At 38.8% G+C, this 17,966-nt stretch overlaps 1 protein-coding gene across 1 annotated transcript; it reads right to left on the reverse strand.

The window, feature by feature from the left end:
* Positions 1 to 2,972: 2,972 nt before the first annotated feature.
* On the reverse strand, positions 2,973 to 6,822 carry LOC111239749 (extracellular calcium-sensing receptor-like). The gene is made up of 10 exons (XM_022769655.1): positions 6,629 to 6,822; positions 6,136 to 6,439; positions 5,785 to 5,871; positions 5,559 to 5,666; positions 5,270 to 5,436; positions 4,664 to 5,141; positions 4,323 to 4,547; positions 4,084 to 4,207; positions 3,503 to 3,975; positions 2,973 to 3,413 (listed from the first exon to the last, which is right to left on the reverse strand). The coding sequence occupies exons 1-10, from the start codon at positions 6,751 to 6,753 to the stop codon at positions 2,973 to 2,975; spliced, it is 2,532 nt and encodes an 843-aa protein (XP_022625376.1). The 5' UTR covers positions 6,754 to 6,822.
* Between the last annotated feature and the right edge of the window lie 11,144 nt (positions 6,823 to 17,966).

The following is a 17,966-nucleotide window of genomic DNA, read 5'->3' on the forward strand; positions in this document are numbered from 1 at the left end:
AAATTGAAATGAAATTGCTGTCACTTTGTGCTCATGTTGTCTGTACTTAACATGATCTAAGATATATCCGATATATCCGCATGTGTATGCCTAAATAAATGGAAATAAACATTTCATCATACTGTTAGCTCATGAGTTAGTGTGGTGCCACCCTGACAACCCATCACAGACTTTTACTCATCAGATGCTCTTACACATATTATGCAGGGTGAGAAATGTTGTATTGCTGTCTCTCAACTGCATACTGTCAACACATTTCTTCTCTGTTCTCCCATTTTAGAAGACCCAAACATGGATCTTGTTCCTAATTAGCACAGTGACTCAAAAAAAAAATCCATTATCAGTACAGCTTCACAGATTTTTGAGACCTTCTCATCATTCACTAGCCTTCATAATGTAGGCAAAGGCTCTATTATGACAGAGACCATTCGTTTCCAGTGCAGTTTCTATGGTGCCCATCTCCTCTGTGACAATGGCTCTGACTGCATAAAGAAAGTTGGAGTAAAAGCTACCTGAAAAGATTTGACAGAATGCCAGGATTATTATGAAAGAGACATCACCATCTTGAAAAGAGTATTATATACGTCATAGTGTAAATGTAAGCAAGATGCATATCATTTACTCAGCTCTGTAACCATATTCAATGATTATGTAAAGAACTGATATGCACACTACTCCTACTCCTTTAAAACCCTTCTGTCATGCTACATCATGTCCTCTGATAATGCTATCGCTTACGCTGGTGGAGTTATAAAAAGGTGGAGAAGATAACAGTGACACTGAACCACACAATAAAATGCACAACAACGGCACTAAATGATGCAGTTATTCGTTCAACTTTCTGGCAATATTTTGAGCAGTTTGTGTTTCTTAAATATTTTTACAAATACCTGGTCACTTGTATTTTTCCAAATGTTGGTAAGGGCTTAATTTGTGCCTTGTCAGTCATCTGTGATGCACTTTGAACTTCAATAACTGGCAGGGAAAGTTTGTTTGATTGATTAATTGATTTTGCATATTTTATCATACTTTTTGAGACCTGGCAAGAGATTTCTGATCTCTCTTTACTGCTTTTTGCCTTGAAAACTCACAAAAATAACTGCTTGTCAGAGCGAACCTGACACATAATGCTAATTGCAGCTTTTGTGATTGTGACTTGCTGGTGTTACTGGCAGACACTTCAACATTAAGTGGGAGGAAAAGTCTCAAGTAGTATAGTTGTCAAGTAGAAGTCACAAATGGATTGTCAACAGCGCCAACTGGGAAACACTTAACAGAATATTTGCTTAGCAGCTCTCCCGACTAGTTTCTCAAAACAGACTATTATGATAAAGCAACACTTCTGACTTTGTCAAAACAAACCAAAATTACAGGCTGCACCAAAAAGATATTTACTCCAGGGCTGCAGAATTATACTGTACTGTGTTTATCTTATCTTATCCACTCCTACCCTAATCACTGCTAACACTTCCTTACAGCCCAAGATATCATATCACAACTGTATATTCATGACACAGTACTTTAGATTACTTCTCTAACCTCTGTTGGGGGCACGGCTTTTATCATTAAAAGAAAACAGCTGGTCAGCGTTTGTCTAAAAAAAAAATTACTGATGATGAGATAGAGTCAATTGCTGTGAGCAAGTAGAAGTCATGCCCTTATTATATCATTCAGCTTCCCTCCTGTGTTTATCTCTATGTCGTCATGTCTCAACATATCCTTTGTCAGTATTCATAGGACTGGATTTCTATGAATTCTGGACATATTCTCTACACTCACTTACTCTGTTAATATATTTTTCACAGCCATGACACGCTTCTTTTTATGTCTATGTGCCTGTAATTTGATGGACCATTCATTTTATCGAAGAAATAATTGCACAGTGTTTTCTCATTCAAAAGAAATTAATTATTTAACCCTCAAATGAAGATGATCTGTTCTGGTTTCCTAAATTCAATCAAGCATATAGTGTGATGATGTGAAGGATCATTCTTTGAGATGAAGCAGAGACTGTGCACTATGAGGGGAAATCAATCCACTCCCTCATATACTGTCTTATAATAAATGTAAATGGAGTAATGCGGTGTCAGTAAAGCACTCTGCTCCTCCCAACACCTTTTCCCCTGCCTGTCCCTGTTAGACGTCAGAGACCCGACATCTCTCCATCTTCCAATTTATTCCTCTGCCTGAGGAGGAACAACAGATCAATCAGCGGTGGATAATCAATGCTAGCCTGAGAGCAGCTGTGGAGAGCCTGAAAAATGTCTGACGTTTTAGTTTGTTATTGTAGGGAACAGCCAGGCGTGATGCTTATATGTAAAGGGCCTCTGGAGTACGAGGATTTAATTAACCAATGACAGCAGGGATTTCAACAAAGCATACCTCAGAGACCCTGGGCCTCATCACTCTATCTCAGGTCAAATCAGCATGGACACTGCTGCCAAATCCCATTCAGATCTCACACTGAGCTGTCATTCAAATTTCCACTGAGGGTATCAAAGTAGTGTCATGTAGTTTGAAAAATAAAAAACACACTTGATCCGAGAAAAGTATGGTTTTCCATGATTTTTTGTAAACTCTGGACTGTGACCATGATTGAAGTCTTCAATTCATCGGTGGGGTGGAGGAGTTAAAGTAAAAGTAGTTCTTTAATTACACCAGAAGTAAGTTTTGTAATTAAATGGGAGTGAAAATTAATAAAATAAATGAAATGAAGACATTGGGGAAAGTAACTGGTGCAAATAAAGGTGTGTGACAGCATGGTTGTGCATTTCCTGGGACATATTGTACAGAAGGGAGCACTGACAGCACACTACTACCATCTGGTGGTAAAGTGAAACCAGTTTCATATACCTTGTCTCTGCTACCACTTGCAAACTTTCTTACTTTTTGTCAACACTTTGAATTGAAGTGAGTTTTTTTATTCAACTAGAAAAGAGCAAGAAGAAGAAGTACATGAAATGGGAAATATTCTAAAATTTGTCGGTGGCAACTTTGGACATCAAGTGTTTCCTTGTGTTTTTTTCTGGCCTTAGTAGGATTATGTAGCACTTTGGTGCAAAGATGCAGCCCAGCAGTCCATAACTTGAGGCCAAGATAGCAAACACCTCTGTGACTGTGGAGTACTTCCCTGGAGAGCTGATGTAGGCTGGAACAAAAGCTACCCACACGGCGCAAAAAATGAGCATACTGAAGGTGATAAGTCTGGCCTCGTTGAAGTTGTCCGGGAGTTTCCTTGCCAGGAAGGCCAGCACAAGGCAGAGACAGGCCAGCAGGCCAATGTAGCCCAGAACGAGAGCAAAAGCTACGGGTGAACCTTCATCACACAGGAGAATGACAATTGCGCTCTCACGTGGCATGAATTGGTGTGGAGAAGGGGGAGCAACAAGCAGCCACACTGTACAAATGATTACCTGAATAAAAAGAAATATGTCTTTTTTCAAACATTTGAATAAGTACTTCTCTAACTTTTCAAAGTGCATAAAGAGTTAGAAGTCCTTACCTGGACAAGTGTACAGCAGATAATGATTGCTTTTTGCTGCTTAGGCCCAAACCATTTCATGACATTTATGCCTGGAAGTGTAGCCTTGAAGGCCATCAGCACCACTATAGTTTTCTCCAGAATACAGGAGACACAGAGGACAAAGGTGATTCCAAATGCTGTGTGTCGCAGCATGCAGGACCACTGAGAAGGCCGACCAATGAAGGTTAGAGAACACAGAAAACACAGAGTCAGGGAGAAGAGCAGCAAGAAGCTCAACTCTGAGTTGTTGGCCCTGACAATTGGGGTGTTTCTGTGACAGGAGAATATGAAGACCACAACGCAGGTGCAGAAGGAGCCAATAAGGGAAATAGCCATCAGGGTGATACCCATAGTGTCACTAAAGGAGAGGAACTCCACCTCTTTGGGGATACAGGCTGTCCTGTCAGCACTGGACCAGAACTCTGGAAGGCAGCGCACACACTCTATGGCATCTGAAGGAAAAAAAAGAAAGCTTTAGCTGCTCTACTGTGGCTTTTCCACTGCAACTGTACAATAGGTCAGATTCTAAAACGCAGTGTGGGCATGTAGTATTTCCTCACCAGTCTGATTGCTAATCTCCCCAGCTGTACAAACCACACAATCATGGCAGCAGATAGGGAAGTTAGGTCTGATTGCCTTCCGGGTACCTGAGGGACAAATGCTGCTGCATACTGACAAGGGAACCTAAGCAGGGGGGGAAGCACATACTACGCTGGTCACAACACAGTCACATAATGAAAATGATATTGCACAAAATTCTTTTCACAAAACATTGTTTTATTCTATACTAGATCCATACTTTGGTTTGGTTGCCATTCCATACAATGTTGTGTTCCTGGATATGGAGTTTTTGTCTTCCAGCTGTCTCATCGAACTTTCCAATAGTGGCAAACTCCATTTTTCCATTTGGACTCAGCTGCCAGTTAACCAGGTCATACATGGCTGCAGGGTCGCCATTCTGATCAAACTTGATTTCATCACCGAATGAGTTCAAGTATCCCACCTGTTTTATGTAATGAAGCAGCTATGGGAAGAAAGTGCTAATGATCATCTTGTAGAATCACTGAAATCTATGAATAATGTTTCAACTCTGTAACCTTTGTTAATCTAGACTGAATTAGAGAACATATGGGACGATACCTGCCATGGCTGTATATTGTCTGCATCTGGACAAGCATGGAGAGGAAATGGCCCTTTTTCTTTCACACAGCTTCTCATAGCCTTGAGTGCATGGGCAATGGCGTACACAGCTTTATACACATTGTAGGAAATCCTTAGTTGTGACACATCTGAGTAGATATTCGTCACATTCCCCAGCTCTTCTGCTCCAGAGCATGGAGGTTTACCCTCAACATTATGCTCTTGACCTTCAGTCTGCAAACCCAGGCTGCATTGAAACATCTCTTCCCAGAAAGGTATCATGAAAGGATCTTCAAGGGCATCTGGGGTCATGGGATGCAAGCGAAGAAGAAAGTCTTGCAATCCAGGAATGTGTGCTTGCCGGATTGCAAATCCCATGGACCCCTGGAGGATGTGGTGGTAATTCTTGGGGATGGAAAGGACAGCAGCTGTACTCCACGCCTCACTGGCCAGCCACTGTATCCCAGTGAGTCCCTCTCTAAATTCAAGAGATATGTAGATGCCATTTTTGCATAGACAAACACATCAGACACTCACAAAAGTGAGGTTTTTTCGTGTTATAAATATTATAGTGTGGAAGATTCTGAACAGCTGAAAGGATCATACCTGAGTGCTTCATCAAACAATGCTGCTGCATCTTGTTCCACAGCAAACACTAGAATCACCCGAGCCCCAGATAAGCGGATCTTGGAGACAATAGATGAAATTGCAATCTGTGCTCGGTTCTTAGGGATGATCTCATGGACGGCAACACAAGCACCTAACTTTCTAACCTAAGAGGACAAAAAGGGAGAGAAGTGATACTTTCTTCAGTTTTCAATAGGTTATACAATGAAAATAGCATAAAAAAATGGAAGTTTATTATGATTAAATTATTTATGGGTGTGTGACCCACCTTATCGGCAAAGATATTTGCCCCACTGCGGCCATAGGCATCATCCCCTGCAATCACACCCACCCAAGTCCAGCCAAAATGCTTGACAAGCTGTACAAGTGCATCTACCTAGAGGGAGACAGAAAACAAGAGACAGAGAAATTTATGTTGTTTCACTTATGCTTTTGCTTATGTAGAGAGGTTACGTCACATTGTGAGTAATCAGAATGTGTATGCTGCCTCTAACCTGGAAGAAGTCACTGGGCATCGTCCTTAAAAAGGCAGGAAACTCCTTTTTGTCACTGAGACAGGCACAGCTGGAAAAATAACTTACCTGAATGGAAGAAAACGTACATGGTTACTTAATCAAACTATGTCCAATGTCCGTCATTAAAACTGTCTTAACTCAGTCGGTTGGACTTGACACACATTACCCAAAGATTAAATCCACCATACGTTGAATCTGTTGAGTCTGGCCCTCCTCAGTCGTAGTAACAACAAAAAATATTGCAGTAGTGCTATCTCTACCCTGCCCAGTCTCTTTCACACACAGTAAATGACTGGTATACAGTTTGCTGAGTAGCTGTGACTCATTCACCTGTGGCACATGGAAGACTCCCAGGAAACGGGCGACTACGAGAGACTGAGTAGAGCCTCCGTCTCCTATCACAGCTGGTACAGTCTCATGACAGGTGCCTTTACTCTGTGTCACTCCTTCAACCCCTGAAGCCTTCTCAGTCCCCATTAACTCCATGGCAGCCTTCAGAGCCTGATGGGGTGTACTGCATGAATCATAGATCTTATAGCCCAATGTGATGTTGGGAAAAAGTCTGCCATCTCTGTTGATCTCCTCGATGGCAAAGATCATAGTTTGCATCCAACGGAAGGTTCGAAAGTTAAATCTGGAAGAAGAGAGAAAATTAAGTTTGAAGCAATTTCAATTTTCAACACAATTCTAAGCATGGATCTTAAACTTTCTTTTACTCACAAACATGGATGCACTGAACTATGGAAGCAGGATTTGCGCCATATGAGATTACAGCTGTTTAATCACAATTTTGCAGCTTCCAAACTTGCTAAAAAGAGATTACCTGGTGCACTTTGTGGGAGGAGGCTTAGAGGTGAAGGACAGACTGGGTTCCACCACCATGTCATGAAGGGAGAAAAGTCCCCCCAAGATAATGTCCCCCTTTCTCTTCAGCACAGGCAGGGGCATGGAGCCTGGGATTATTTTACATTGCTGGCTCTGGTCCTGGTGTGAGTTGCAGGAAAAAATCCCACACAACAGGAGACCCAAAAACACAAGCACAGTCCTTCTCAATGAAAGACTGTGCTGTGCCGATCTCATCCAAAAATGATTCATACTTTCTTAAAGCTATTCACAGCAAATATATGTCTATGCCTGTTCAAATAACAGATGTTTGGAACACAAATAAGGCAAACAGTAAATAACAAACCAGATAAGTACCCTGTTAGCCAACAAAGCACCCAACAATCTGTCAGCCGTCAGTAAAAAGCAAGAGCTGGTGCACAGAAAAAAATACATCATGAAAACAATACATAACACAGCACAGTATCTACAGAACTTTAGAAGTACAAACTCACTAGTGAAGTCAATACAGGTAAATAATGTTTCACTCAAACAAATCAGTAACAAGCATATAATCAACCTAAACTCATACACAGTACAGTCCTTAATCCAAGCTCATTAAAACTTTCAGCATCTTCATTGTATTAACAAGAAGCAAAGACAAGCTATCCAGTCTCTACTGTCAAGTAATAGATGCTGCCCTGTGGACTATATATAAGCAACCTCCTACTCCATATCACAACTGTCAAATTGGCTTTATTTCACCTGGGCTACTGATCAATGGAAAAAGAGCCCCTAGTTCCACAGTAAGTAACAACAATAACAAGGAACTAGAATGAGCACTTGAGTAAAATGGAAAAAGACAAGAGCTGTGTCATGTCACAATGTCATGCCTGACTAGGCCCAACTCATCCTTCAGTGATGTGAAGAGGCAGACAGTAGACCCATGTCACCGGGGGCTGCTAAACGAAGTTACATATCTTTCAAACACACATGCACACACACACACACACACACACACACACACACACACACACACACACACACACACACACACACACACACACACACAGAGTGAACTACTGAGTGAGAGGAAAGCTTCACAGTTGTATCAAACATATGGAAACATTAAAACCTTATAAATAATGTTCACTATGATAAACATAAAGAGGTGCTTGATTGTATTGTTTAATTTAGAATTAATGTGCAACTGTTATGCAGTTATTTGCTCTCAAAGTCATAGTAGACTCACTAGTAGACTCTTTTTGTTTGTTTTTTTTTTCTTTTTATATAAAATATCCTTCTGAGGGGTTAAGCAGGTTTAATATGGTGAGACTAATGAGTCATTAGGGTGTTGTGCATATCATTACCAGGACAAACCCTGCAGGCAACAAAACAGAACACCACAGAGTATGAAGTGAAGAAAATATTACATGCTGTATGTTGTGCTGCCTCAGGTCATATTGGTTTCCTTATTCACTTAATATGTCCCTGTGTGATGCTCAGAAGAGGAAGGACAGAAGTGCACTAAGAGAAAGCTCAGAATTATGATAGTTTCCTTCTCTTGGAAGTAAGCCTTTAACAGGATCTTAGACTCAGAACATCCTATATGCTGTCAGGGGAAAGGGGTCAGCCTCGTTTCTGGAAATAAACTTATTAGAAGTGAACAACAATGAGATTGCAATTGTATCACAGTTGTCCTCACAGGGATATGCGGTGCAAGCTAATTGAAGCCCATGAGTATTGGGCATTGCCTGTACTCTGTAAAGCCCTGGAATATACAGACAGGCAATCAGACAAAAAGACAGGATGATGGACAGAAAAAGAAACCAGGCACACAGTCCTATTTGAGCGAAAGGAGTACTCCTCTGAAATTGCCCTCTTGAAGGTCTCAAATGATATTTCGATATCTGACGTGGGCAATATTTGGACCGCATTGGAGTTGATCTCCTCCTACCTTAAAGTTTTTATTAGTCTCTGCAGCTGAATTTGTATCAGACACTACTGCTGACCTGTGGTGTCCCTCAGGGATCTGTCTTGGGACTTATTTTATTTTCCATATACATGCTGCCACAGACTATCAGTAGTTTAAGCAATATCTCCTACCACTTAAACACTGATGATATTCAGTTGTGTTTCTCATTAAAATTTGAGCTTCATAAACTCTCTGTACTGACTGACTCATACTTTACAAAGTGTCCAAAATACTGCTGCCAGGCTTTAAACAGGATACAACAGATGGTCACATATTACCCTTATTTTAAGGCTCCACAGTATATTATTGACCTTCTACATCTCCACTCCATGAGTTGAACCCTTAGATCCTCTACTCAGTGTACCCCGGATTTTTCTTAAGACTCAGGGCAATTGTGCCTTCCAGTCAGAAGCTAATAAGCTTTGAAATAGCCTGTGGTCTTTGGAGTCTGTGGACTTTTTCAAAAATCCGCTAAAAACCCAACCCCTCAGACAGGTGTTGGGTAGTATGTGGTAGTCTATGCTCCAATCTGACGTCCTTTATCTGTTTCATCATATATATTCTATCTGGTGTCTTATCTTTGTTTTGACTGTTTTTGTATTTCATTTCCTTTATTGCAAAACACTTTATGACTGGTGTCTGTGAAAAGTGATGTATAAATAGACTTTGCTTGCTTGCCAGTGGATTCTGACGGTGAGATACAAACAGTCATGAGCAAGTCAACTAGAGTGACACAATGAGTAGATTGACTTAAAGCATAGGTTAGAGGTTTGCAGACAGACAGATAGATGCACAGACAAAGAATTGGAAAAAATACATAAACAGACAGATTAGAACAGGAAGGAAAGACATGAAAAGGAAAGACAGATAGGTTTAGTCATATGAAGGGGAAGAAAGAGAGGTTATTAACAGTCAATTCAATGCTTTTGTGTATTAAAGGGTTTCTTTTTAAAAAAAAAAATGTGTGTGTTTTGTGACTTACAAGCATGTCTCCTGGGGTATTGCAGGAGTATAGTGTAGGCAACTGAAAGAGCCCTGTCTCTTACAAATTATGTTTCTCAATCAACTAAACTGCAACAACAAATACGTTTTGTTGGAAACATATTTGCTGGCTGGAATGTGTTCAAAGGCAACATATTTTTGAGTGGATGAAGTGCTACATTTATTAACAGCTGCAGAAGCAACAAAAGGTTGCCCAGGTGGATGGTGGGCGTACAAAGCGCATGACTGTCACACCAGAGACTCGGGTTTGAGTATGGTTAAAATCACTTTGATTAGGTTGTTTTAGTTGTTTTGGTGTAAATGTAAATAAACGTATTGTGTCTGAAGTCACTTCTTTTTGTATTAAACCAGACCACAATAAACAAAACAATAAAAAGTTCAATAATGCTATAATTGCTACAAGTGGATATTATACCGGATATAGACTGGATATTTTGTCAGAAAACAAATATGTTGTATGTGAATGTTTTACTTACATGTATCAGTATCAACATATTTGTGTCTTGCCACACACGGAACTCAACATATTTTACAAAGAAATAAATTTCTAGGAGACAGGGTTCGAGGGTGTTAGCCATTCAGTCATAACTGTAGCGCTGTGTCCAGGAAGTCCTCCATTTTTTCAGAGGGCACTGGGCTCATCAGGGTTGTACCCTGTCACTCATTGTATTTGTGTTTTTCATGGGCTGAATATCACATCAAGAATGCCCCACTTGGCAACCTCAGGACTTTTACAGATGACATTTTTGTGTTGGTTTCATTTATTTCAGCCAAGTGTGAAGCAGTGGGTATGGACCTTCAACTATCCAAGAAAATGACGGATACTCCCTTTGGGTTGAGTGCGTCACTGCCCAAAAGAGTTAAAGTATCTTGAGGACTTTCTCACAAGTGAGGGTAAGATGAAGCATACATTTTACGGACAGATTTGGCGTTGTTATGGCAATAACACTGAGGCTGTACCAGGCTGTTGTGGTGAAGATGGAACTGAGCATGAAGGTGAAGCTGTTGATTTACCACTCAGTCTAGTTCATAACAAAAATATGAGATCACAGCTACTAGTAGCCAAAATGAGTTTCGTGTGCAGGCTGTTTAGGGGGTGAGGAGCTCCAGAGAAACATAGAGTAGAATCACTTCAGTTGAGGTAGGTCGATCATCTGATCTGGATGCTCTCTAGCTACCTTCAATTAGAGTTAATCTTAACATATCCAACTTGGAGGACGCCACAGGTCAGATCATTAACATGTTGGAGGGATTACAAATATCTGGGCTGAGAATACCTCAGGATTATAGTTTAAGTGCCTCAAGCAGTTACCATAACTAGGATTAAAATCACACTGCTGGCATGTATATCTGTATACTTAGACTGCTGGATTTGGGCAGACCTATAGTCAAAAAAATGGGCTGCTAGATGTGATATGAGGGAATGAGGCTTGGCCCACTATCCTGTGCCATCAGTACCTTGTTGTCCTTCTTACAACTTACGCTGAACAGGGACCTGATGCTTACCTCTATTAGTGTAAAAGCAATTTGCTCATACAGTGTTGGAACTGGTGAGGAGAGACTGGTGGTTTATCATCATCTATCATGAAACTCTTGCTACAGGGGGTGAGAGGACAGAAGCCGCTCCTATCAGCCCCTGGGGGTTTCTTCTCAGATTGGTCATGGGAGCTGGGGCAAAACAGCTAAGGGAATTGTTGACCTGTTGCTCCATCCAAGCTGTACAGTAATTCAAAAGGACCAACAAAATGCTACAATAAGGAAAGATACATCTTTTTTTTCTTTTTTGTTATGAAAAATTAATGTGGGGGCTTCAGCATTTGTTTACAGGTTTAGCAGACTAGCGTTGCGTATCTCTCCCACGGACTCTTGTGGATCTTTAGTGTTGGCAGACTGGAGTAGAAGCTGTATCATGTCAGTGTGTTCCAAAAACTGATATAATGAGCCACTTGAATAGAGTGGGATAGAGACACTTGCACTGGACTGTGTCTCCAGTACAGAAGCTGAAGAGTCTGCCCCGCCTGCTTGCTCATTAGCACAATATAACTGGGGGAAAGTGGCAGCTGCTGACCATTCTGGCATGGCATCTCTTCTGAATGGTCAGAATGAGTGTGACAGACATTTGATTTTTCTCCATTGTGACACATTCAGAACAACATTTTAATTGCACCATATTTTCTCCTGCAAAATTGCCCTCAAAGGGGCCTTCTGGTGGTTAACTCACATACCATGTAACTGCAACACAACAGCATGTCATACCCCTCTTCCCTGTGTTTCCTGTCTGTACCTCTACTGCCAAATCCAATGAGACAAACAGCCGTATATGGCAAGTAACTAATTTTTTGCAGACATCTGACGGAGTGTTAAGTCCATGGAAATTGAAAATGGCATAGAAAATACAGAAGGTTCAGGACAATATTTTGGATGGGAGATTTGACTGAAAAAAAAATGATAGTTTGAAGCTTTGATTTGTTTTTTATTCTCCTCTGTTGATTAGATGGTATATCTTAGCCTTTACATATGTAGTTACGCCTAAGCAAAGAGGATCGCACATCTGAAACTGATGAGTCTGATCAAGCTTGCCTTGCCAGTGAAAAGGTTTTGCATTTGTTTCATTAACTAATTAAATGATTCATTCATTCATGCTTTCTGTGCTGTGTGGAAGTTAGTTCCCCTACATCATTGTTTCAGTAATGTTTATATTGTTTATATTCATTTTCATTTTTATAATTCTGAGCATGACACACAAGATAAGTTGATGGTAAAAATATAGACATGGAAAGACAGTCTATGTAGCCTAATGTTTTAATGCTGCACCACTTTCCCTTTCCTGCTTGGATTGTTCTCTAAAGCATGTCAGAACAAAATAGGCCACAATTAAAAGCATCACCAGGAGCATTTGGTTTAGTTTTCAAAATGACTGTCCATTACCATTTCACATTTAGCTGAGGACTTCAGGCTATTATTGATGTAATTTTAAGTGGAGAAATTAAAGTATTTACAGAAATCCAGAGGAAGCAATGTGATAATCTAGACAAATTTCTGTTCATACTGTAAAACCCAATGGTAAAATTCTTACCATCTCTCAGAAGAGCATATTTGTTCTTAATCATCTATTACAATAGATATGCTAGAATATAACTGCAAATCACCTCATAATCTAAACTAAATTTGATAATTTTATTTTTATATTATTTGAAATATAAATTATAAAAACAACAAAAGGCCTGATTAAATGTTTGGAACATGTACCAGGAGGTTTGCCTGTGTGTGTTGTGTTGAGGGAGATGACTTGTTTGTGAACTTGTACACCAGGGAAATAACCTATCAGCATTATAAGTGTTGTTTTGATTTTAATCAGTCATGAATAAGGACATGCACTGATGTGTAACACACATTTGGGAAGCACTTAAAATTTGTTATTGTGTATATTATTGAAAGGAGGTGGCGTCATGGCATCATCCCTAAACCTGCCAATTTACCTTTTACCCGGGGGGCTGAGGGGGGAACAAGGGGCCAGCTGGGCAAGCAAAGACAAGCAAGTGTTTCCGACAAGACTGATGACATCCTTGCCTGAGGCAATGAAACAGGAGCTCAGCAGGTGTTGTGTTGGAAATTAATTAATTTTGAGTTTTAATGGAAGGTGATCTCGCCTCTTTCAAAATAAGCCACTGACATTAATTAGCAGGACTGCAGCAGAATCATCATTCAGTGCCAACTACACTAATTAGTTTGATATTGGAGGGAATAAACATAATCTTTAGGTTAAATGTGACAAATCTGGCATGTCAAAGCCTGTTTAACACACACTGAGTGCTATAAATACTTTGTTTTTACATACAAGAGTATGATTCTCAGTGTAATCACAAGGTACTTATTGAAAAAAGAGTTTAAAGTGGCCCTTCAGACAGTAATCTTATAAACTAGCTTTAAAAAGACACATTCATCTATTTTAAGTATAAGCCAAGTTACATTGAATGTGTATCATAATTGTCACAATGACACAAAATAAAGACACATAAGCCTACATCCAGAAAATTAATCGTATAGATTATAATTCATTGATTTAGAAAGGGTTCAACATTATATTTTTGGTAACCTTAATTCTGTATTAAAGCTTTAATGCATCTTGGCCTGCTCTCCAACAACCCTTCTCAGTCCTGACTGACGTTCCCACATTTCTGGCCCAAGAACAACTTGGCTTCGTTCACTGAGTTGTAACTCTAATGTCTGATAGCATAAAATTACATTTCAAGCAGGATTGCATTTGGGCTGACTTCATAGGGTCTGTGTGTTGGATGTAATTTTATATGGCTGTATGGCATACATAATTGTCATCGAAGTTGGGAAGCATGGTAGGATCACCTTTGTATGTTGCATCCCTTACAGAGATGAATCTGTCTGGTTATAGCCTTTGCAAAAGCACCCCAGATCATCAGCAATCCGCTGCCAAATGTCATATTTGGCAGGAGACATTTAGGTTTGTGGGACTCTCCAAGTGTCTGTGTAATCATCAGACAGCCAGGTACTGGGCAGAGTAAACTTTGGGTGTCTGTAGTGGTACTTCACATCCAATAATGTTTGCCTGTAATTCTAAAAGGTCACATAATGTCAGCCATTGATTCCTGAAGCAATGTCCGATTTTTGAATATTTTTAATTCAGTTGCGAGGCTGTGCACAGAAGCTTCTGTCCTCTGGTATATGGTGACCTTTATTTTGGCAATTTATTCGGGAAAACATTCATTCTAAAAATCACATAGCCATTAACATAATAAACCATGTCAAATGAAAAGTTTTAACACTTAGGTTAGCCTGAACATCACTCTACGGATAAGTATTTGTACCAATTATAAAGAACCTTTTGGTCAGTATAATTATCCATCAGGGTTTTCTCTGATTCTACAATAGACTCATGGTATTTTAGTGAACACAAAAAGTCCAAATATTGATTTAGACCAACTAATATATATTTATATGTAACCATAATAACTGTACAGATTTACTGACAACTGTTGTTTGCTACTTGCATTGCATGGTTGTCAGTTTACTGTCTTGCCCCAAGTGGTTGTGAATGGAGCAACAAGGCTTTCTTCTGGTTTTAACTGAGGACATCACACTAATCCAGATTTACCCTCTCTTTACTGCTTCTGGTTAACATTCAGAAATAATCTTTGGATTTTAAGAAATACTGTAATTCAGTTCCATTTCCAAACTATATAATAAACATGTTGATCCATTATATATATTTGAGTGTTTCTGCCAGTGCCTTATCCTTATATCTTTTAGTTTTAATTGTCCTTTATTTATGTAACTGTTGTTGTTTCTGATGTTATCTTATATTTTTCATTTATATATGCGTTCATATTCATATTTATGTTTGTCCCCTGTGTTTGTTTTATTACCATACTTTATTCTTTTGAGTACTGTGAATTCATTGAGTCAGGATGGGAAATTTATGAATTATTTCTTCATCATCATCATCATCAACAACATCATCATCATCATCATCATCATCATCAGTAGCATCCTCATCTCTATCATTATAACAGCTTTTCAGCTGTTGCATAATATTGCCAGGAGATGGCAACATTGTCCATGGTATGACTATGCTCCTTAGTGCAAAAAAACTAAAGACTAGTGTGTGGTTGTGTAGGTGCATACTTGTATTAATATGGTATTGGGGACAAAAACATGTTAAAGTTAACTATTTAAATTTCTTCTTTTTCCCCCTATAGTTTTGATCACACTTGCAGTCACTGGTGTTGCCAGAGGCTGGGCTTTTCAATCAATGTATCCATTACTTTTAGCTATCTATTGAGTTTTAAAAAACTACTTTGCATGTGATGTCAGTCTCTACACATGATGGTTTAGGTTGTTACAACTGACTCAGGTGTGTCCTGTGCTGTTGGCCTGTTGTAACTAAGGGTTTGTGGCTATTATGATCATAAATATATGAAAAATCAACCTCATATGATTATTTAACCCTCATATGTGTTGTATTTCCACCCTAACCTGAAACATGTGGATGTATATTTAATCTAAATACAATTTCTTCTTCTTCTTTTTTTGTTGTTTTTACAAAACAAAGATTCCAGGCCTTACTTTCCATGTACCCCCAGATACTAGTTCCCCTGATTGCGAATCACTGTACTTCCAACAAGTTTGGTGTAAACCCATGACAGTGCTGTCCTGCATAAAGCCAGGTCCTTGAAAATGGGAGTTTGGTCTGGAAGAACTTGACTGGCCCAAACAGAGACCTGAGCTCAACCCCATGAAACAACTTTGGGATGCTTTGGAAACCAGGCTGTGCACTGTTACATGGAAAACAGGATACAACATTGGGAGAACAGACAAACACCAAGGCCACAAGGCTGGGTCCTTGGTTTCTTTTTGTTGTGAGGTGACAGTGCTAACCACTCAGCCTAGCCAGTCTATGTGATAAACTATACTTTTTAAATGTTAGTATTCATGAGTACCAGCCATCCATGGTTGCATTTAGTTGTTGTGCTTCAAAATGCAATATAATCTTTTCTTTGGGAAAAGATTGGTGGAGATCCAGAGAACTTACGCATATTACAATAGTCACATACTGTCCTTTTATTACTTGCTTTAAATCATTTGACTACAATGTAAATGTGTCAACACATTTAATGTAGATTTGTCATTCGTTGTGAGATTATTGTCACTGTGTGGTATATTTCACAAATTGATATATCATGATATCTAAATTGAAGTCTTCTGTCTACCATCAGCACATCATACAAAGTTTTGATTGAAACCATATCTTTCTTTCTTGAAATTTGTTGAGTTTGAAAGGAAACATCACAAGTTTTTGCTCCAGGGCGCAGTCCTAACAAAGAGATCTTGAGGGGATTATGATGCAACAGCTCTGAAGGAAAGTTTCCAGGCAAGGACAGGTGTGGAGGCAGGTTGGAGACACTGAACTCCAGAGGGAGTTTGTTAGTTTGTTGAAGTGCTTTTGAGTGGGAAGGGTCTAAGCTGTAAGTCATGATCAGGCATGAGGCAGCTACACTTCACCACATGTGTTCCTACTAAATCAGCTCCCAAAAGGCAAACCCTCTAGTGAGCCCTAAAGTGTTTCATAAACTAACAGGCGTCTCTACAAACACACAAACAACAATCTCTTTTTAATTAAAAAGGGCCTAAGAGGCATATTGGCTCACTATTAATCACCTCTTTGACTGAAAAATAACAATAACATCAAATTAAATATCACATGGCCCAATGCCTAGTTAAATCAGGCGTGTTGAATTGTTTATTTTGATCAGTTGTCAAAAGTGTAACTTTAATTCCCTCATCCAAATGCAGATTTCCATAAAATAATGTTGTGACATTTATGGTAAAATAATAGAAAATTGATGTAAATTTGCCACAATCATTTAACGATGATGTATGGATGAGGATATAAACACTTATATATAATTTTCACATTTACATTTTCTATTATGTACATAGTTAACTTACGTATACATAGTGTAAAGTGGTGGAGGTTAGAGATAATCATTGATTTGAAAGTAAATATACACAGTACAAAAATGCATCACAATTTACATAAAAAAAATAAGATCAGAGAATACACCAAAAACTGACACCAAATGAGCAGTTATAATTAAGAAATTGTGTTATTTGATTAATAACTAAGTATTAAAATTAAATAGCACAATTTCTTAATTATAACTGTTCATTTGATAATAAATTAGTTTTTTATATTTTCAGTAAAAGTGGGAGTATCTAATATATTCAAGAATAATACGTGTGCGTGTAATTAACATAATGTGGGAAATTGTTTGTTTGCAATAAGGACAATCCTGGTTGCAAACACTTCAATCAAAAAGTGTCCATAACTTCAAAACTATAGAATAATATTATTTAAATGACAGAAGGAGAATATCAATATGAAGTCTGAACTCAATTTCTGGCTGAAAGTATGAGGAAGTTTTTGAAGCTTAAGAAACACAGCTGGAGTTGCTGAGTTTAACTCTTTCTTACATAACTGACCCTACTGACCTACTTGTCTATACACATGCTAAAACTGAATTAACTTTTGATGTCCAACACTGCGGAAAAAATAGCAAGTAAGTATGACTTACTAAATGAAGATAATGTGAATTTGGCAATAAACAGGATGGATATAGACATGTTTCCATAAGATGTCTTTATTTCAAAAAGCATGAGCATTAAAATCTTACCCTACATTCTATCACATTAACAGTACATTGTAATGAATGTAATTCTGTTTAAGCCTATGGCAGTTCATGGTGAAAAAAGTACTCAAAAACAGAAATACCTCAATGTAGAAATACTCTGTAAAGAAATATCTCTATAAATATTTTATTGACAATAA

Source organism: Seriola dumerili, unplaced genomic scaffold (genome assembly GCF_002260705.1).
Source record: "Seriola dumerili isolate Sdu_G_001 unplaced genomic scaffold, Sdu_1.0 BDQW01004273.1, whole genome shotgun sequence".
Classification (NCBI taxonomy): domain Eukaryota; kingdom Metazoa; phylum Chordata; class Actinopteri; order Carangiformes; family Carangidae; genus Seriola; species Seriola dumerili.